General features: G+C 35.6%; 3 protein-coding genes and 2 non-coding genes across 6 annotated transcripts; 1 reads left to right on the forward strand and 4 right to left on the reverse strand.

Moving 5' to 3' along the window:
• Positions 1-9,386, forward strand: LOC112016443 (AP3-complex subunit beta-A). Of its 2 annotated transcripts, XM_024049007.2 has the most exons (11): positions 1-283; positions 368-444; positions 534-783; positions 1,048-1,710; positions 2,244-2,417; positions 4,099-4,225; positions 4,315-4,424; positions 5,184-5,384; positions 5,862-6,859; positions 7,646-7,915; positions 8,509-9,386. In XM_024049007.2, exons 1-11 carry the CDS (start codon positions 68-70, stop codon positions 8,876-8,878), a joined length of 3,456 nt encoding a protein of 1,151 aa, XP_023904775.1. In that variant the 5' UTR covers positions 1-67; the 3' UTR covers positions 8,879-9,386. The 2 variants fall into 2 exon arrangements, with proteins under 2 accessions (XP_023904775.1, XP_023904776.1); XM_024049008.2 differs by lacking the exon at positions 1-283 and having other exon boundaries at positions 574-783.
• Positions 9,387-9,878: 492 nt separating this feature from the next.
• On the reverse strand, positions 9,879-12,955 carry LOC112016425 (uncharacterized). Its single transcript, XM_065783017.1, has 9 exons — positions 12,835-12,955; positions 12,593-12,709; positions 12,102-12,462; positions 11,478-11,898; positions 11,273-11,372; positions 10,983-11,042; positions 10,789-10,872; positions 10,296-10,400; positions 9,879-10,187 (listed from the first exon to the last, which is right to left on the reverse strand). Exons 1-9 carry the CDS (start codon positions 12,901-12,903, stop codon positions 9,879-9,881), a joined length of 1,626 nt encoding a protein of 541 aa, XP_065639089.1. The 5' UTR covers positions 12,904-12,955.
• Positions 12,956-13,935: 980 nt separating this feature from the next.
• On the reverse strand, positions 13,936-14,008 carry TRNAK-UUU (transfer RNA lysine (anticodon UUU)). The gene has a single exon. It is a non-coding gene; the product is annotated as a tRNA-Lys (tRNA).
• An 83-nt stretch (positions 14,009-14,091) lies between these two features.
• On the reverse strand, positions 14,092-14,164 carry TRNAK-UUU (transfer RNA lysine (anticodon UUU)). The gene has a single exon. It is a non-coding gene; the product is annotated as a tRNA-Lys (tRNA).
• A 2,353-nt stretch (positions 14,165-16,517) lies between these two features.
• Positions 16,518-19,916, reverse strand: LOC112016470 (16 kDa phloem protein 1). Its single transcript, XM_024049039.2, has 5 exons — positions 19,726-19,916; positions 18,994-19,059; positions 17,904-18,042; positions 17,473-17,608; positions 16,518-16,933 (listed from the first exon to the last, which is right to left on the reverse strand). The coding sequence occupies exons 1-5, from the start codon at positions 19,790-19,792 to the stop codon at positions 16,874-16,876; spliced, it is 468 nt and encodes a 155-aa protein (XP_023904807.1). The 5' UTR covers positions 19,793-19,916; the 3' UTR covers positions 16,518-16,873.
• Between the last annotated feature and the right edge of the window lie 949 nt (positions 19,917-20,865).

Here is a 20,865-nt window from a genome sequence, read left to right on the forward strand (position 1 = left end):
ACAATCCGAAACAGAAAGATCTAAAAAATTCTGATTCCGAAACCCGAAACCCAAAAAAAAAAAAAAAATGTTCCCTCAATTCGGAGCCACGGCGGAGACTCTAAGCAAAGCGTCGTCTATGGTGTTCCGAATCGGCACGGACGCTCATCTCTACGACGATCCCGAAGATGTCAACATAGCTCCTCTCCTCGACAGCAAGTTCGACTCCGAGAAATGCGAAGCTCTGAAGCGATTGCTCGCTCTCATTGCTCAAGGCTTCGACGTCTCCAATTTCTTCCCTCAGGTTTTTCCACTCTCAAAATCACAACTACACCACACAATTTGCCTAAATCTCACTAAATTTATTGCTCAATAAATCGAATTTCAGGTCGTTAAGAACGTGGCAACTCAATCACTGGAAGTGAAAAAGCTCGTTTACTTGTATCTACTACATTACGCTGAAAAGTACGTAACCTAGGGATTTTGACTTTTATGTATTTATATATATGCTTCGTTTGGGTAGTGTGTAATTATATAATTTGATGAAAAATTAGGCGTCCGAATGAAGCGTTGCTATCTATTAATTGTTTCCAGAAGGATTTGGGGGATCCGAATGCGTTGGTGAGGGCGTGGGCGCTTCGTGCCATGGCCGGAATTCGTCTCCATGTAATTTCATCTCTTGTTTTGGTAGCTGTGGGGAAATGTGCTAGAGATCCTTCTGTTTATGTTAGAAAATCCGCGGCCAATGCGCTTCCTAAGCTGTATGATCTGCGCTTAGAGGAACATACCTCTGCAATCGAAGAGGTTCGGTAACTTAACATGTGTTTTTTAATCGAATGATATGTTTGTTATAACAGTTATACCAAGTTATGAGTGAATTCAATGTGGAAAGTTGGTTGGGGCATTGATTTTTGGTTATTGAGTTGTTACGGGGTTACTTGAGTATAACTGTTATAAGAGATAGGGGGACTGGTAAATTTAATCATTTAACCACATGCTTCTATCAGGGACAACATGAATTGAAAAGGGTTTGTTTTTGTTGGTTTTTTTTTTTTATGACTTATGCAGATTGTTGGAATATTGTTAAATGACCAATCACCTGGAGTAGTTGGAGCTGCAGCTGCTGCATTTGCTTCGATTTGTCCGAGTAATTTTTCTCTCATTGAGCGGAATTATCGGAGGTTATGTGAGATTCTTCCCGACGTGGAAGAGTGGGGTCAGATAATCTTAATTGGGATCCTTTTGCGCTTTGTGATAGCTAGGCATGGGCTTGTTGAAGAATCTATTATGTTTTCTTTGCGTAGTACAAAGAGTGGCGAGTCTGAAAAGAATGGTGAAGCTACCAAAATTTCAAATAAGGAAGACACTGGATATGCAAGCGGGAATGATGATTTTGGATTAGGTGCTGACATGAGTGGGAATATTGACTTGGAGTTAGCAAATATGGTGTCCAGGTGTTATATTGAAGGGCCGGATGAATACTTATCGCGATTAAGTTACGCAAACACGGGTCCTTCAGAACTGAATGTTGCACAATTTACTTCTGGAAAAAGTAATGATGATGTAAAGATCCTGCTGCAGTGTACATCCCCATTGTTGTGGAGTCATAATAGTGCAGTGGTACTTGCAGCTGCTGGTGTACACTGGATAATGGCACCGAGGGAGAATGTCAAGAAAATTGTCAAACCACTTTTGTTTCTGTTGAGATCATCCAATGCCTCAAAATATGTGGTACTTAAAACATCTCTTTGAATCTTTTGGTTTATGCATACTTCGTATGTTCCTAATTTAAAAGTAAAGGGATACCTTATTTCTTTATGTGGTTAAGAATATCTCCTGCCTTGCTGATCTGATCCTCTATAATAGGATGAGTTTGCTTATATCTGTTATGTAACCCCCATCCCTAATTCTCCTATGCCCTATCTGGGACCTGTTTGGTGAGAAGCTCTATCTTAAAGCTTATGGTTGGTTAAATAGCTGCTACCTTTTGATGTGGGTGATACCCATGCATGAAATTCAAAGTTTCTCTGGAAGTTAGTAACCCATGATATTGGATTTTCTTCAATCCTTATGCATTTTTTTTTTTGGTAAGTAAAAATAATTTTATTTGAAAGAGGAAGCATGCATTGAACCATGCATTATGAGAATAGATATTGCTTTTGTCCAAGTAAAATCTGGGATTTTATTTACTGTTCTTATATTTTGTTATTTTTCAGTTTAGTTTGTAAGATGATAAGGGTGGTTATATCAATTGACTTTTGCAGGTCCTATGCAACATTCAAGTCTTTGCCAAAGCAATGCCCTTTCTCTTTGCTCCGCACTTTGAAGACTTCTTCATATGTTCTTCAGATTCATATCAAATAAAAACTTTGAAGCTCGAGATACTCTCATCCATTGTTACAGAATCAACCATTTCATTTGTTTTTAAAGAGTTTCAGGTATTTCCCCCCGTATTTTTAATTATCTCTTTTCACTAACTTTTAATTAAAAGTGGCTACCTTTTGGAGGAATGTCTGTCAATGTTGGGCTTTTGGTCCCTAATATCAGATAAAGCAATGATCATTTTGGAACTTTCTGTGGGCTGGACTGTAATTGAGTTACTTACCACATCAAAATTTTGTGTTAAATAATTTCATTACAGTTCTTAGTTTTCGGAATTTACCATCATTTATTGGAATTTAATTTATGCCGGGTAATCCATAAATAACTGTAGTCAGTGACATGATACACTGATGTGTTTATTTTTGCATATATGGGAATGTTTAATGGGTGCAGCTCTAAAATGGCAATGTGGTCATGCTGTCATGCACAATCAAAGGTGTAGGGTTCACGCATTAGACCAAAATTGAAAATGGTCATGCTTCCCTACATCTTGATACTAACTATTTCATGACCTTGATGCTGTCAGTGTATCTGCTTCGAACTTTTTTTACCACTTCACTTTTATTTCTTTTTTTGATAAGTAATAATATATATATATATATATAAGAAAAAAGGAGTCACCCAAGTATACAGGAAATATATTGGGGTGAAACAATCCGTTACAAAAATTGCATGAATCTAATAAATCAACAATAGAAAAGAAAGAAAGATTTCTCAAGGCAGTCGGCAAGTCCAATAAAGTTTGGAAAAAGAATAACTTGTGATCAGGCATAGAATGCTCGGTATCTTTAAAACTTCTACTATTCTTTCCCTCCAAATGCACCACATCAAACAATTTGGGATAATCATCCAAATGTGACCATTTCGATGACTACCAAAGTGACCTTGCCAGCAAGCTAGAAGCTCAACTACAGATTTTGGCATCACCTAGAAAACTCCAAACAAACCAAAAATCATGGACCACAAATTTGATATGATGGGGCAATGTAGCATAAGGTGGTCAACAGATTCACCATTACATTTGCACATATAACACCAATCTATGATCTTAACCTTTCTCTTCCTTAAGTTGTCAATAGTCAAAATATTACCCAAATCTGCAGTCCATACACAGATAGTTACTCTCAGAGGGACCTTGGATCTCCAAATTATTTTCCAAAGGAAAAGATGATCAGTAGTAGCAGTATCAGTATCACAGTCCAAAAGTCGGTAATAAACACCTACCTTGAAGCCCTTTTTCTTATCCAGTTTTCAGCACATCTTATCCTCTCCTATCCAAAACACAGTAATGTGAAAATAACATTGATTGGGTAGACATTGGAACGCATCCCTCTGTGTAATAAAAGAAGTTTCAGACCTGCTTCTTGGGGACAGGAAATAAATAGAAATTTTTGGCCAATTTGAGGAAAAAGTCATTAGATGGGATCATCAGTTGAAGGAATCTATTTTAATGCTAATATGTCACTTTCAAGTTTGTGACACTAAGACTATGTCTAAGACACCAATCCACCATATCCTATGAAAATCTTGAATTGTTGACCAACTCTTAAAATTAACTCATGTGTATGACATATGAGTCACATGCACACATCGCGGGCAATATTTTTGCTGTTGTTTGGATTGGCTATAAAATTATTTTGTAATTAGCGTTTTTGTCCATCACAACCATTGCATCGCTTCTTTCATGTTCTTGGGATTTTAGTGCGTAAATTGATGCTTATCTTTTAGTGTTGCTAGGATTACATTAGAGATCCAGACAGGAGATTTGCTGCAGATACTGTTGCTGCTATTGGTTTATGTTCACAAAGACTTCCCGATATGGCGACCACATGCTTGGAAGGGCTGTTGGCCCTGACTAGACAGGGTCTGTTGCCTGCTACTTGTTTTATACTGAGCTATGGAAAAATATTTTTTTCTTTTCTTTTTTGTTAAATGAAACGCACAACAATGCAGAATTTTTGTCTAGTGACTTTGGATCAGTGGATGGAGAAGCGGGTGTTTTAATTCAAGCAATAATGTCAATTCAATCAATCATAAAGCAAGATCCACCTAGTCATGAGAAGGTATTCTTTATCCTTCTGTTGTCAAGATCCTCTCTCACACGTGTCAGCTTTCTATATTCTGTTTATGTTATCTGAATCTTCTGTCATTTTAGAAGGATATGTAGAGGCAAGGCAAGGAACACATTAAAAAGGAATGGGATGGCAAATATGACACATTTCATTTCATTTTGGACATAATTTTTGGCATCTTGTGTGTTGGTTCAAGAAAATTGGATGTAATTTTTTTTTTTTTTGGTTCTTTTTGTTTTTGATGTTACTTGGAGGTGTTCCATGCTATTCTTTTCATTATTTTATTAGGTTTCTCAGCTTTTTGAATTTCCTGTCATGTTGCATGTTACAAATTTATCTAATAAGAATTCAATAACTATTTATAACCTTAGTTATGCATTTTTTAATTGAACTATAAGTTCAGTTGGATGAAACAAAAAGTGTGTATGTCAAAGGAGAACCTTCCTATGTCATTGCATTAGTTATGCATCTTCCAGGAATGTTATTGGTTAATACTTTCTGTTATTTATGTTGTGGTTGAGTTTTTACATTGAAGTGCAGGCCTAGTCCTTACATTGCCTTTCTCTTGGGATTAAGGCCTATTTAACAATTTAGTTATATCCAGTAACAAGTAATTCAAAAGATTCTTTTTGGTTTGGATTGTTCACTACAGCACATATGCTATAGTCATGTGTTCTACAATGGAATCTTATGCATGATCTTAATAATTTGTTCTTGCATTTATAAGTAACCTCTTTTTAACTTTTACAGGTTATAATTCAGCTGATTCGTAGCTTGGATTCAGTCAAGGTACCTGCAGCCCGTGCAATCATTATTTGGATGGTAGGGGAGTATAGCTCTTTGGGGGAGACAATACCGAGGACATTATCCACAGTACTGAAGTATCTTGCTTGGCACTTCACCTCAGAAGCATTAGAAACAAAGCTTCAGATACTTAATTCCATTGTGAAGGTATGTATGAGAACTTTTCTACAGTTTTACTTTAATCTCATCGATTATTTCTATATCTTAGTAGAGAAGATTTTATGTTCTTCGGTGTCCCTCTTCTCCATCAAACAAGCTACTAAGGCTATAAACATTCATTTCTTGAAATCTGTAAGGAGTGTGAAGTTTAGGTTACAGTACTCTTCCAAACTCATACCCATTCATGAGTCCTTTTATTTTTGTCTGTTATAATCAATTCACTCAATACTCAATTGAACTTAAGTGTATATTTGGTCGTGCTATTAAGATTATTTATTGGTCAATTTCTTTTATAATGACAATTCTTATTCAGATTAGTTAATGGTATTTAATATATATATATATATATATGATGGTTCCTGGTGTTTCTTGTTGAGGTATTGAAATCATATTGATTTTGAATTGTTTGATTTTAGTAGGTTCGAAAAAAACTCTGCTATATATTTCAAATGCCTTTTTGTACAGGTCTTATTATGTGCAGAAGGGCAAGACATTCAGAGCTTCAAAAGAGTTCTAAATTATGTGCTTGAACTGGCTGAGTGTGACTTGAACTATGATGTTCGTGACCGTGCACGTTTTCTTAGGAAAATTTTGTCAAGCAATTTAGACTCTCAAGGATTAGAGGAAGAAACAAATATTCTATCCCTAAATAAGGACCTGGCATATGTACTTTCAGGACACATATTTGGGGGACAGACAAAATCATCATCACCTGAACCCATAAACTACCGATTTTATCTTCCTGGTTCTCTTTCACAGATAGTTCTCCATGCAGCCCCAGGGTATGAACCCCTCCCAAAGCCTTGTAGTTTGCTACGAGTTGACAATGTGGATCAAGGAACAAATGGCTTGGAAAGAGCCAGAAATAGTGACTCCTTCGACACAGATGAAACTGACTCATTATCTGGGTCTTTAGATGAGGAAGGTGCTTCAGATTATGGTTCTGAACATTCTATTTCTGGCTCAAATGTCAGTGCTGGCAGTAATGAGACTGGTTCTGCAAGTGAAGGTGATGACAACACTGATCCACTGATTCAGATTTCAGATGTTGGCAATGCTTTTGAAAATCAGCATGGAGTTTCTCATTCTGGCTCTGCTGATTTGGGAGAATTGATATCGAAGAGGGCTCTTGAATCCTGGTTGGATGACCAACCCAATTCATCTAATACAAGTACATCAGAACAAAGTCAAGTCCGTGTATCTACAGCAAGAATCTTCATTGGGGATATTCGGCACCAAGTTAAAACTAAGAGCTACACACTCTTAGATCCTGCAAATGGAAACGGCTTGAAGGTGGATTATTCATTTTCATCTGAAGTTTCAACCATATCCCCACATCTTGTATCTGTAGAAGTTTTCTTCAAAAATTGTTCATCAGAACCCATGTCAGACATACTTTTAGAAGATGAGGAATCAAACAAAGACTCCAATTCTGCCGATCAAACATTGGTTGCTACTGACAGGTAATTGTTATTATACTTGTCAATGAAGTTGCCATTTTATTTATTTATTTTTATTTACATTCTAGGTTGAATATCTATGTATGTAGATTTGAGGGAAGAGTGTATATTTGATGTAAGCTAGATTGTTGCTAATATCATGGGTTTGTACCTCTGCGAGGTCCATGCCTAAAGTCTAGGTTAACTGGTGTTCATGAAGGTCTGGTTATGATCTTCAATTAAAAAAAAATGTGGTTATATGGTTTCTACTGGAAAAGTTTGTGCCACTCCCACTATTCCATAACTTACAGTTTGACACAAATTTAGTTGTTTTAATTTTTTTTTTTTTTTTTAGTCAAACAAATTCTTCATAATTGGGATGTTCAAACTTGAGGTTTGACGTGGTTTTTACAAGTTTTAACATATTTTTCTATAGGCTGGTTACGCATGACTCACCTGGTCAAAATTTAAACTTCTTTTCATCCTTGGTAGAATTCGTAAGTTGTATTAATATTTGATGATTTTTAAAAGTCAAAGACTATAGTTTTATCAATATTGTGTTAAAGTTTGAGTTTAAATTTTCAAATATTTTAAATTGTTGTCTTAACTATTAAGGGGTCGCCAGATCTACCTGAGTTTCAGCCATCATTACTAAAGTTTCATGCAAATTGTTTGTGATCAGTAACTATAGACTCAGCAGTATCTGTCTGAACTTAGGTTATTGCTCCCCTCTCCCCACCCCTCCTTGTCTATTACATGCCAACCTTAATGCACTAAATCTTGTTGAACCTTTTTATCTTGATGCTGCAGCTCCTTGACATCCCATAATAACGTACCAATTCTTGTTCCTATGGAAGAGATCACTTATCTGGAACCTGGTCAGACAGCAAAGAGGATTATCCAGGTTCGCTTCCATCATCATCTATTGCCTCTGAAGCTGGCCTTGTTTTATAATGGCAATAATCTTCCTGTAAAGTTGCGGCCAGACATTGGTTATTTTGTAAAACCACTTCCAATAAATATTGAAGCCTTCACTGATAAGGAATCTCGTCTCCCAGGAATGTTTGAATATGTTAGGAGGTCAGTGACGTATTGAATTCTATAATACTTACCTTTCTTCATCTTCTTCAGTATTGCCTTCTTTCCTTGTATTGTCCTGGAGGTGGGTGATGGGATTTGTAAATAAGGAAATTTATATGTAAAAATTGCTATATAGGACCTTTTCAACAGGTGGTAGTGTTAAATGCATTCATTCTCCTTGCTTGATGCTTGGGTTCGAATCTAATACACTCATGTTGCAGTGGGTACCTAATTTGATTGGGTCAGAGGATTTTACCCTTCTTAGGGTTGCCTTTCTAGGCCTACAGTTAGGAGGTGCCAGCATCCCCTACTAACCCCCCACTCCCCAATTATTTTTATCTCCATAGCAAAAGGGGGGGAAATAGAGAGAAAAGGAATTGCAATGTATGATTTGCAACTGTCACACCTCAATACACCATATTAACAGATAACTGGGATTTGAATTATGGAGACAGTTCTCTTTCTCTTGGCAATTTTTATTATTTGAATAATAATAATAATGGTATTTGATATTTTTTGGGGTTTAACTTCCTTTTGGAAAATGAATCTTCTTTTGTATTCTAAGTTGGATTCTCTGGCATTACATGCAACAGTTGTACTTTCACTAACCACATTGGGGAGCTAAACAAGGATAAGGGCGACAACCTAGTAGTAAAAGACAACTTTCTAGTAATCTGCCAGTGCCTAGCCTTAAAGATGCTTGGCAATGCAAATCTTTTTCTTGTATCAGTGGATATGCCAGTTTCTACCAACCTTGATGATGCATCCGGTTTACGTTTACGATTCAGTAGTGAGATCTTGAGCAACTCAATTCCTTGCTTGATTACCATCACTGTTGAAGGAAAATGCAATGATCCATTGCAAGTGTCTGTAAAAGTCAACTGTGAGGAAACTGTATTCGGTTTAAATCTGTTGAACAGAGTTGTAAATTTCTTAGCTGAATCCTCTCTTGCCCCCTTGTAATTGGTTGCATTGGAATGTGGGATTATTGATCATCAAGTTTGGGAAGAAAACAGGTGAATACTCGAAGAAATTGATTCATTGTCTTAAAAATGTACTTGAATTTGTTATTTCATTGCAGTTCTTTTAAACAATCTTGGCCTTTTTCTTTTGTTTTTGCTTTTAAAAAAGTTTGTGTGTATAACAGTATAAGCTTAAGCAACTTTGTATTTTTCATGTTATCCCCGTAAAGAATAGCCAAAGCGAAACCTTTGTATTTTTTTATTAATTAAAACTGCCTCATGCATTTAAGTTCTTGTTCAGAGGCTTTTTTTATTTATTTATTTGATGCTTCTAGTTTGTACTAATCCAGATATTATGTACTGCCTTTGTTTCCTGTGGAAATGGGTCATTGTCAATGTGGACCAGACCATTTTGTCTCTGTTGTTTTTACTTTTGTGTCTATATGTAAGGAATGTATCATATTTTTAATTTTCTACCGCTCAAATAAATACAGTGGTTATATTTTACACATGTACGTTGCCATTTTTCTCTGAAGGAATCATGTGTTTCTCTTATTTCTTTTTCATTTTTTATTGGATTATTTATCAGTTAAATTATTGTATGAATTAGTTTTTATTTCTAATTAGATTTTTTTGATATATTAGTGCAGAAAAGTCCATCATGTTCTGCTACGATTTAGCGTTTGTATAAATCAATGGAAATGCTTTTGCTTATTTGATACATTGTAAGTGGTGGAGGGATTTGAACCCGAAACATATTTGTTGGAAACACATGAAGTATCGGTTGAAACAGTAGTAGATGGTTGTGGAGCTTAGCATATAAACTATAAATCTCGATGGACTTAAGGACTATGACAATTATAATTAATAAGCTTATTTGTAGTCAAATCATTTTCATAGTATTTGCCTGCTGTATAGGAAATCGCTGTGCTTCTTCTACGTGGCTAATCTAGACCTCCATTTGTTGGATATAAGCAGCTATGACTGTTTTCCTTCCTCACTCATAAAGCCAGCAGGTAGCGAAACTCAAATTCATAAGGTTGGATTTCTACCATTTTGGTTCTAGGAGATCTTGTTTCCCCGTTTAAGCACTCCATCATTAATCTTTTCAATGACCCAGAACGTGGCAATTGGCTGTAAATCCATTCTAGTAGTGATTCCATGTCATCTGCGAAATCTCTCATGTGCCATTGCAGGAGCTTGGGCACTATGATCTTTCTCTTGCTTGTAACTCCCACTGAAGCTTCCAAATATTCCACTTTGGCCTTCCCCAGTTCATTCACTACTTCATTTGGTGTGTAGACCCTTAACTGCAAAGTAGGTCGTTCTTTCATCAACCTTATTAAATGGACGCGTGTAACTAGAAGCAGACAGGTAAATTGTTTTAGTGAAATGAATTAGGAGAATTTTATTCTTACAGCTGGTGAGGACCAACTTCCTCGGCAAAGAGCAAATGTAACATTGGGTTCTGGATAACCCAGACCATAGGCATGGCGTAGCAGCATTTCCTTCTCATCCAGGCCCTTGCAAATTGCAATTGTATATGCATTCATTAGCTAAGTAAAGATAAGACTAGCAGAATTCTTTAGGCATCTAAACGTGACTACCATCATGTTAAATTTGGTTTTGGTGTCAGCTTTAATACTGGTTGAGATATATGCATTCGCTAGCTAAGTAAAGAAAAGACTAGAAGAGTTCTTTAGGAATCTAAATGTGTCTACCATCATGTTAAATTTGGTTTTGGTGTCAGCTTTAATACTGGTTGACATCAACAAAATTTTAGTTATTAGATTATAGTGGTCAAAAATATTGATTGAGATGACTTAAAGCATTGGAAACATAGGAGTTTTATAAGCCTAGTTGCATAGATTAGATCAAGTAGCTAGATGTTAAGTTGTTAACTACACATACTTGGTTTGATTCCCATGGATGTCGGAGAATAAAATGCTCGATAGCCAAAGCATTCAGTACTATACCGCCCACATTCACTGCAGCCTTTGCCAAAATAGAGCCATATTGTATCAGCATAATGACTTGAAAATACGTTAGTGATGATTTGCTAGCCAAAGTTTTAGGATAATAGTCTCTCCCAGACATTGACATACCTTGTTCATAATATCCAGTAGTTTCCCTTGAGTTGAAGGTAATCCATGTTCTAGATATGCCTGAAATTTGATAAAATTAAAGTGAACTTATATTGCATACTTATAACTAATTTACTTTTATCTTGTGGCTTTAGGGACTGGTTTGCTTCTTGTTCCTGTGCAAAGCAAAGCAAGCAGATCATGCCATGATTGTCAAAATAGTATGCATTAGACATGGCATGATCCGCTCGTGTCCTGTTTGCACTGGAACAAGACACATGTAGCCCACGGTTAAGATTGTCTTACGGTACATGCATTATGCAGGCATTGTAGATGTTGATCCAGAATGCCAACTTCTGTTTGTAGGTCAAGAAAGTCAAGTCGACATTACATAGCCTATGCATCAAAAACCTGCCAAAAAGGTAAAGAACATATAAGATTACTTGGTCCGACTATTGTGTGCAAGTAATTATGACTGTGTTATAATGTAAAAATACCCAAGAAGCATTAAGCAACCTTAGTTTCCTCATTGCTGGTAAGCACTCTGAAATACGGCCAATGTCTAACGAGCTTCTTGTGACTTGGATGAAGTTCTCGTATGGTCCAAAATCCCTGACTGTTCCATCGAAGTCTGGTAATATGCCATAAGGATCGAGATTTGAAGTATTGTAATTGAATAGGAATGTGGATGTTTTACAGTTGAATGTGGTCTTTGCCATGAACCCTTTTGATTTCATGCAAGGGAGAGTGAGCTTAGGAACTGTAGCTGATCCTTCTCTCTCCATAGATGCCTGGTTGAGCTCGAAAAATATGCTGATTAGGCACTTTATCAGTTTCTCAGAGAGTTCATTTGGTTTCTCGATGACAGATTCTTTATTAATATGGTGTTGGTTTCGAATCAATCTCCTGGTATGTCTCCTAGACATTTGATATTCTTCTGTCATCACATTCAAAACCAAATTGAGGAAAAATAAATAGTGAAAAGAATGAGGAAGAAATATCAATGTATTTGCAAATAACTAAACATGTTACTTCACATGATTTTTTTTTTTTTTGGGGGAGTGGGGTTTAGGCAATACATAAACATGTTGGCATGTGACAGGACCATCCAATTTATGGATCCAATACAATTCTATCATTTAGATTCTTTATCCCTAACGTAAGCATGTGGTTTTTGAACATTCTTCTTGGGCAAAGTCTTTGGTTTACCATTGAATCTTGCGGATACAGAAACCAATGAGGGTCTTCTTTCCTTTCTTATCCTTTCTTTTCTAAACTCATCATAATTTTGTGATCTGGATCTCTGATCATTAAGCATTGATCGGTTCTCTAGTCCAAATAGCAACTGAGTTTCTTCTGGCAACCTTGTTAAATGTAGCATTTCCCTTTCTCTGTTCTGTTCCCTCTGTCTGTACAAAGTTAGTTTTAGTTCCTCAACTTTTCTCTCCAGCCATAATATCTCTTCCTGTACTATTGCTAGTTCTTCCAGAATCAGCCGAACCTGCAATATACGTTCGCCTCTGAGAGCAAGGCTTAAATGTATTCCAGAGCATTTTCAAGAACACAACTAAACACCATAAAACAAATAGTTTTCCTTGACAAAATATTTACGCCGAAACAAACGCTCTTACCTCAGGGGGGACAACTGAGGAAAGACTTGGATGGGAAGAAACTGGACCTTCAAGTGCAAAGCGCAAAACCAAGTTGAGTGCTTGTTCCCCATCTAGTACTCCTTGCAGTGTCTTGACCTGTACAATATATGCTGTGACAAAGTTACATTCCATTTCTTGCAGTACCATTTTCTGTGAGTTTTGCATTGGAAAAATGTTCAAATTCAAATGCCAAAGACAGGAAAATGAGCAGAAGATCTCACCTCTTCCTCGAGGTCAAGTCTTTTCTGCCTCTCGTCACTTCGTTGCATTAATAAGTCCTCAAATTTCATTGCTTCACTCAAAGAGAAGGGAGCTCTTATAACATAAAAATCTGTGACCAAGTAGTGTATGAAAGATAGAGAGAGCCTATAGGCTATATACTGTTATTAAAATCAAAATAGGGTGCCACCACAGTATATTTTTGCCTATTAGGAGGGAGTCTGGACTCAGCTGAAAGCTGAGTCCACGTTTTGCGTTTTGCATTTTTCCTTTTTTTTTCTTTTTTTTTTTCCGGAAAGTGAACAGTAAAATCACATGATTTTACTGTAGAGGATACAAAAAATACTGTTTATGCACTGTTTGGCACTGTTCACGTACTAAAAAATATTAAAAATAGGTCCCACGGTACTATTTACATATTTAAAAATTATTTTGCTACAGTATTTTCAGTTTTCAGTTTTCAGTTTCAATAACAATAAGTTCAATCTAAACGGACCCTAGGTGTAGGACGTGGGTGCCACTATAGTTTTATAGCCTTAATAGGTAATTTGAATTCTTAGGGGGTGTTTGGTAGAGTAGTTTGAAAATTGTTGTTTGTAGTTTTTTGAAATACATGTGGGTGAAAAAATGTGTTGAAATGCGTGAAATGCTGTTTAAAAACTAAAAAATATTGTTTGAAAACACAAACCAAATAGGCTCTTAGTGGCTGTGGGCTTTTAAGAGGGGCGCCGGAGACAAAAAGGTAAATAGAGGCATGAGAATGTGGGTGGAAGAATCGATTAGCTGTGAAATCTGTGTTTATTTGAGGTTGGTATTTGGTAACATTTGTGAGGTACATGACCATCCCATGAACTCATAAGGTACATTTTACATTTATTTCATTTTCAACGGTGAGGTGTCAGGTGTGAGACGTGAAGCCCATGATTATGAGAACTTTTCTTTGCACTTTTGAGAGTCAACTCAGCTGGCAACTCTGAAGGGGGAAGGGGTTAGGTTATTCATCCCAAATATATGGTTCAAAAAAGCTCATACATAATAAATAAAGGTATAAAACAAATTTTTTTTTTTTTTTTAATATTAAATCTTCAAAATATAGATCAACACGCCGTCTGTGGGAATCGAACCCACGACCACGTGGTTAAAAGCCACGCGCTCTACCGGCTGAGCTAAGACGGCTCAGATACCAATCGTTCTATTATTTTAAGATTTGACTAATTACGAATCCGAAGGAAGATTACAAAATCAAATTCAAAAGAAAACGCCGTCTGTGGGAATCGAACCCACGACCACGTGGTTAAAAGCCACGCGCTCTACCGGCTGAGCTAAGACGGCCTTGATAGTAACTTCTCTCTCAGAATTTAGAAACTCAGAAGTTAAGAAGGTTTAGCTAGGTTTTTTTGTATGTGAATGATGGAATTTTGCTGCGCTTTTGGTAAGAGAGGAATTTGGCTCAAGTATCAATGGTACTGTATGATATTGGTTTAGGGGCACAAATAGATACAACAATTTAAGATCATAGTTTTTATTTTTAAGAGTGAAATTGGAAATAAAAGAATACACTGTTGCAAATATAAGCTACAACGCCATATTACCTAAGATTGTAAGCAATAGGCACAAGTACAAATAGACATTGTAGGGCTAAAAGGATCTTAGCCTAGAGTTGGAGAAATTGATGGTTTGAAATGGATGAGGTGAACCATTCTCGTTTCAGTCTTTGTTATATTGTATATTGAATTCGCACTTGTTAAGGGCCAATTTTTTGCAAAGGCTCACTTGAAAGCTTCACCAACAAAACAACCTAAGCAAGATCAAACCCATGCCTTTTTTGTTCTCTTTCTCATCCTGTGTGGCCTTGTTCACTAGAAGGGATCTCTTTTAGGGGAACTTTTAGAGGTGTGGTTTGGAAGACCCAATAAAGGGTTTTTTTTTTGGATAAATTGCAATTTACACCCCTAATGTTTGGGGGTGATTGGATTTTATACCCTAAAATTTCAGAATTTGGATTTTACCCCCCTGAAGTTTGGAGTATTTAGATTTTACACCCTAACGTTTCAGAACTTGGATTTTACCTCCTAAAGTTTAGATTGTATGGATTTTACACACTTAAACTCTGAAATTTTAGGGTGTAAAATCCAAACACCCCAAAATTTTATGGAGTAAAATCCAAAAACTTTTAAAATATAAAGGGTAATCTAAATTCTAAAATGTTAGGGTGTGAAATCCAAACATCACCAAACTTCAGGGGGTAAAATCCAAATTTTGAAATGTCAGAGTGTAAAATCCAATCACCCCCAAACTTTAGGGGTGTAATTTGCAGTTTACCCTTTTTTTTTTTAAACATCCTTAGAGCCCTCTATAAAGGCTAAGTGGATAGGGACGTTAGTGCAAGTTTCATTAACCTTAAACCACTTCATTTATTATTGTTCTACATTGCACTATGTTTTCAAGCTAAATATTCCAAGAGGCAAAAATAAGTTTCTTAGGTCCTTAATTACACATGGAGAATCCTCTCTCTCTCTCTCTCTCAAATTTTATTCTTTTGTCATATTCTAGGCCTGTCACCTTTGCTAATGTGGTTTTCTTACTCTTTAAAAAAATTGTCATATTTAGGACCTATTTGGATAGGCTGTTTTAAAAAGTGCATTTTCAAAAAATAGCGTTTTTAAAATGAACATTTTAAAAACTCAGTTTTTAAAGCTATATTTGAACGTTTGGTAAAACATGTTGTTCTAAAATTGTTGTTTTGAGAAAATTACAAAAAAGGACATGACAGGCTATGCTGTAATGATAATAATATGAATAATAATATATATTTTTATTTAATAATTTAATAATAAGAAAACGTCCCATAAAAAATTTAATAAAGAAAGTAATAATAATAATAATAATATGGTTCCATTTAATAGTGTAATTTATTTTTGTTATTATAATAATAAAAAATTACACAAGAAGGACACCTAATTTTTATCTTTCCCAATGTCTATCTCCTACTACCTCAAGCTTCTCCTTCACTTGCTGGGTAGCTGGACAAAAATCCTATACTGCCAATCACATGGTCCGCATCTAACCTTAGAAATTTCAAAAAAAATTCATTCAATTGCATCCAAGTTTCTCTAGACTTATCTTCTTTGCGTCACCCACAACCTCATCCCATACCAAAGTAATTTTTGCATGCCTAGAATATTCAATTAATGAAAAAAGCTAGAGAGAAGAAATTTCTTCAAAGCTGAGCAGAATTAGATAGTTGCAAGGCCTAGAGTTGATAGAGATAGCAAGGTAGCCATAGCAGGCAAGACTTTAGTATTTGTGAGGTTATTTTAGGAATTTCAAGCTTCAACAGATTATGATAGTTGCGTTTTTACCTGATTTTTTTAAAAAGCCATATGTCATTGTGTTTCGCAAACGTGAATTTCAAAGTTTTCAAAAATGTAATTTTTCAAAAAACGTAATGCCAAATGCATAGCTTCCAGCGTATTTGATCAAAAACGCTAGTTTTCATTTAGAAAACGCCTCACCAAACGGAGCCTTAATAAAGAACGGTAATTTTCCAAGTTGGGGTTTAGAGTTCAAGACTTCATAACGTTGCTACTTTTATTTTTTTATAAAAAAATTGAACGGGATCAATCTTATTGCGGGAGTTGTTGATTTACTAATGGTTTGAACTTCGAAGGAGCAAGACATAAACTTTGATAATAACAATCTTTTTCGTTAACATATTCTAGTTTCCACAAGAAGATTAGTAACCTACACATACTCTGGATAATCCATCTACTTTTTGAAATGTTCTCTCTACTACCATTGGAATTAAGACCAACCACATCCGGACATGATTCCTTTACCACTCCAGTCTAAAGGCTCCAGTTGATTTGGACAGATACCTTTCCCCCCTCAACTTTAATATTGATCTGTTCCCATCCCACGGATCAAATGGAGCATAAAATTAATATTACATATTAGCAGAAAAAAGTTTCATTGCGACTTCAATTGTCCAAAATCCACCAGCTGCACACAAATTCCCTGTGTACCAAACTGGTAGATGAACTAGTAGTCGTCACTTTCCTTCCACCCTCCCAACTCTTCTCCATGATATTGCTCTTCTACCTACAATATTTAAAAAATGAAAAACTACATTAATCAAACAAGAAATTGTAATTAAGATGTCATATACTCTTTTGGCTAATGGAAATCAATGCATCATTTATCACTCCATGCACCAACCATTTCAATCACAAGCAAAACATATCAGCACTTTTCATCACAAAAAAGGAAAGAAATGACAGCACTATTTTTATCTATTTTAAGTATATTAGTAGTACACATCTTAGAGGCAAATATGTAATTTTGTGTTAGAGCTACATTATAAATCAGTATAGTTCCTCAACGGTTATTTCTTAGATTTCCCAAGTGAATTGTAGCTAAGGAACTCTACCTAAGTATGTCATCAGGATAAATTAATTAACCCTAAACACAGTTCTCTAAGTTAAAACACACTCATTCAATATGTCATGACATGACAACCTTATCCTTTATTCTATTCTTTCGAGAGGAGAAGGTACATATATACAGAACTATGTTGTTTACTTCTCATTGTAACAAACGAAGCAACCAGCTCATAGCTCATATATAAGATTCAGAAATACCTTTCGGGTGAAAGTGACACCAACTTCAATCTCTCCGCAATAACTTTGGTCTTTGCGAACCACACTATATTTGCGAGGGTGTAACTCTGCAGTTCCATTCTCCACTCCTAGTGCCATTAAATCCTCCACATAGATGCTGCATTTGGAAAATTTGTCTAGCATGAGGAAGAACAATCAAAAAACAAAGATATATAATGCACATCAAATATTGCTTTTCATACTCTACACTATCTCTCCAGTCACTTTTTCTTAAAGGTACTAACCTTGACATAATTCTATCATTCACCCTCATTGTTTAGGTCTCAATGTCTTTTCTAATTAGCTTCAAGCCACATAACAAATTATACCTTTCGGAATTTGGAGGAGAATTGTTTATGAAAGTCTTAAGAACATAAAATGTAACTAAGAAACATGCTGTTATGATGTCTTACGTGGCTTGCCCAATGAAGTCATCAGCAGAGAACGTGTCCTTATCCATGATGTTTAGAATAAGTTTGTATTGGTCTCCTTGTCCTGGATACTCTACCCTGAATGTAATTTTCTCATTCCAAACTGGAGATCCACCTTGACCTACACCAATATTGGCATGTCTCATTATTTCTATAGAAGAGGCTGCAACTAGAAAAGCAGCATACCATATATATATTTGGTTTGGTGCAGTGATCAAACAATTCAAAATTTGAACTTAGAATTGAGGCAAAATCATAAGGAACAAATGCAAGATTTAGAATTGACAGCAAGCCTCTCTCTCTCTCTCTCTCTCTCTCTCTCTCTCTCTCTCTCTCTCTCCATGGGTGATGAAGTAATTTTCTTTAGCTTTTGGTCCACTGGAGGCTTATTGAGCTAATGGGAGTCATGGGACATCTCTAGTCTAGGCAGGATATAAGCCAAGTCTATCGTTCCAATTGAGTTAGCTAAAACCTATAGGTATTGAAGTTATTTTACATAAGAGTGGCCCAATAGCAATTTGAGGAACACTTACAATTTTAGAAGAGACCTTAATGTCACCACTCTTCACTATAGAAAAATGTTGACCTGGCTCATGGCTTTCTTCTTGGGTTAACAAAATCTCTTTGAGTTATTTTAGGACCACAATATATTCCGTACCCATTTCCACATGGATCCATTTCTCCACCACTCACAGTCAATCATATCAAATAGTTGTAAAAATGAATAAGGAATATATAGGTTGAAGTCCTAGAATTCATCTTTTCTATTTTATAAGGGCAACACTACCAATACCATGTGTAACTAAGGAACTGTAGCAGAAAATTCATAAAATACGATGTGGTATATTATATGTTAAATGCACAAAAGAAAAAAATAATGTATGAGTGATAATGGAGCTCTCATATTATTCGGTTTAAAAATTCTGGATTCTTTTGTAAGGAAAGCTCTCAATGATCACCAAAGATAACTTGGAGGCATCAACATCAGATATTAGCTACAATATTGAATTATTGAGGCATAATACATTTTGTAAAAAGTGTGAATGGAAAGCAAGGAAGAACTAATAATTACCTCGGGCCACGCTGCTCTTGCGCTCTTGACTTTTGTATTGTATCAAAACATACGGATCCATACGACCTACCAAACACATTAAACAAAATATGATAACAAGGTTAATTAAAACTTCCTCGCTTATATAAAAAACCAACCGGTATCTGAATCTGATAATAAAAAAACTCTCATAAAGAGTAAGTAGATGTCGTAAGTTAAAACTTTTTTCTAAAAAAGTTTTAGTTTAATTAAAACTATTTGAGCTAAAAATTTTCTAGCTACTTAATAAATTTGTGGATGTTCATGACAATGCTTAAAATAAAATGATGACTTATATCATGGTCTTGCAGCCAGCCAACACAGACCAACACAGACCAACACAGACCATATGATAAAAATCATCTTAGTTTTTTTTTTTTAATTTTATTAAATGAATAAATCTTCTTGGTTTGAAGAGCAAGAAGAATTAAAATAGAGAAAATTCACACACAAAAAGAAAGGACATGGTCATATGTAGTGAGAAAGAAAATAAAGAGTTCAATTAGAAGGAAAACCCGAATTTCTTCATGGATGCTTCGATGCTATATATATATATATATATAGGAGAAGAGTAAGAGAGAAATTCACGTAAATAATACCAAAGAAATCAGCGTCTCCAAGGCCACATATATATATATATATATAGCGTGGAAGTTTGGAACAACATAAATATATATAGGAAAAGATTAAAAGAGAAATTCACGTAAATAATACCAAAGAAATCAGTGTCTCCAACGCCTTTTGCATTCACAAGCAGCACCTCCATTAGCCCAATAGCCATCTCTCTCTCTCTCTCTCTCTCTCTCTCTCTCTGTGAAATTTCAGTTTCAATGATTCTTTATAAGAGTGGTCTCTTTTCTTCTTCTTTTTTGATGAATTTATAAGAATTGACTCAGGACAGGACTTTAGAGCATGATTTATATCGAGAAATTATCATAGATATAATAATCGTTGCCTAGTGACGGGCGGTCAACATTCTAGAATGACCAACGACTGGTAGTTGGCCAACTCATGGGTTTCCCTCCAATTGACTAAAACGAAACGTCAACTGGCTGCACGTTGGATTTTAATTAAAAAAATATACTGCACTAAAATCACCCGCAAAATAACATAACTGTACCGCACCGCACTGCAAGTAATAGTGCACCGCACCGCACCACAACGCATAGTGCAGTGCGGTTTGCAGTTTTATAATGAGAAACTCACACAAACCAAACCGCACTACACCGCACCCTCTCTATATATTAATTAATTTATTTATTTTTAATATTAAATATATTATTAATAGTTTAATAACCCTAATTTTCCAAAAAAAAAAAGTTTAATAACCTTAGCAAGTGTTGACTAGAAAAGCCAACCTAAAATAAAGAAAAACTAGCTCAATAATTTAAAACTGGGCCCAAAAAAGGGAAAAATTAGTTTTAGGTTGAGTAGGAAACCGACTTCAAACCGCATCTTATACATAGTATCGCATATGTCACCGCAAAAATGAGATGCGGTGCGGTTATGGTTTTGGCTAAATTCTAAACTGCACCACACCGCACCGTACAACACATGTGACTGCAAAAACAAGGTGCGGTGCAGTTATAGTTTTAGCTAAACCACACCGCAAAGTGCAATACAGTTAAAATGACCCAAAACTGCATTGCACCGCACCGCGAACATTCCTAGGGGCAACTCAACAAGAACGAAAAGTTTCTATTTTTTTTCAAGATAGAAATTCTAGTATAATGTAAATGTATATATGTCTGAAATTCTCTATTAGAAACTTGAATTCCAATTTATTCATAAGCCCAATATATATGTTTATAAAAATAAAAACTTATATTTTAAAAACCTCAACCTAATTTAATA

Source organism: Quercus suber, unplaced genomic scaffold, assembly GCF_002906115.3.
Source record: "Quercus suber isolate HL8 unplaced genomic scaffold, Cork oak 2.0 scaffold_325, whole genome shotgun sequence".
In the NCBI taxonomy this organism is placed as follows: Eukaryota; Viridiplantae; Streptophyta; class Magnoliopsida; order Fagales; family Fagaceae; genus Quercus; species Quercus suber.

Excerpts from the sequence above, each read along its gene's own strand:
- LOC112016443 (XM_024049007.2), top strand. The coding sequence starts at position 68 with ATGTTCCCTCAATTCGGAGCCACGGCGGAGACTCTAAGCAAAGCGTCG. Across the intron at positions 2,418-4,098 it reads TTGTTTTTAAAGAGTTTCAG|GATTACATTAGAGATCCAGA; the intron begins GTATTTCCCCCC and ends TAGTGTTGCTAG. Across the intron at positions 4,226-4,314 it reads GTTGGCCCTGACTAGACAGG|AATTTTTGTCTAGTGACTTT; the intron begins GTCTGTTGCCTG and ends ACAACAATGCAG.
- LOC112016425 (XM_065783017.1), bottom strand. The coding sequence starts at position 12,903 with ATGAAATTTGAGGACTTATTAATGCAACGAAGTGACGAGAGGCAGAAA. Across the intron at positions 12,710-12,834 it reads GACTTGACCTCGAGGAAGAG|GTCAAGACACTGCAAGGAGT; the intron begins GTGAGATCTTCT and ends TATATTGTACAG. Across the intron at positions 11,899-12,101 it reads CGTTAGGGATAAAGAATCTA|AAGAATATCAAATGTCTAGG; the intron begins AATGATAGAATT and ends ATGTGATGACAG.
- LOC112016470 (XM_024049039.2), bottom strand. The coding sequence starts at position 19,792 with ATGGCTATTGGGCTAATGGAGGTGCTGCTTGTGAATGCAAAAGGCGTT. Across the intron at positions 17,609-17,903 it reads GACTTCATTGGGCAAGCCAC|CATCTATGTGGAGGATTTAA; the intron begins GTAAGACATCAT and ends TTCCAAATGCAG. Across the intron at positions 16,934-17,472 it reads GTGTCACTTTCACCCGAAAG|GTAGAAGAGCAATATCATGG; the intron begins GTATTTCTGAAT and ends TAAATATTGTAG.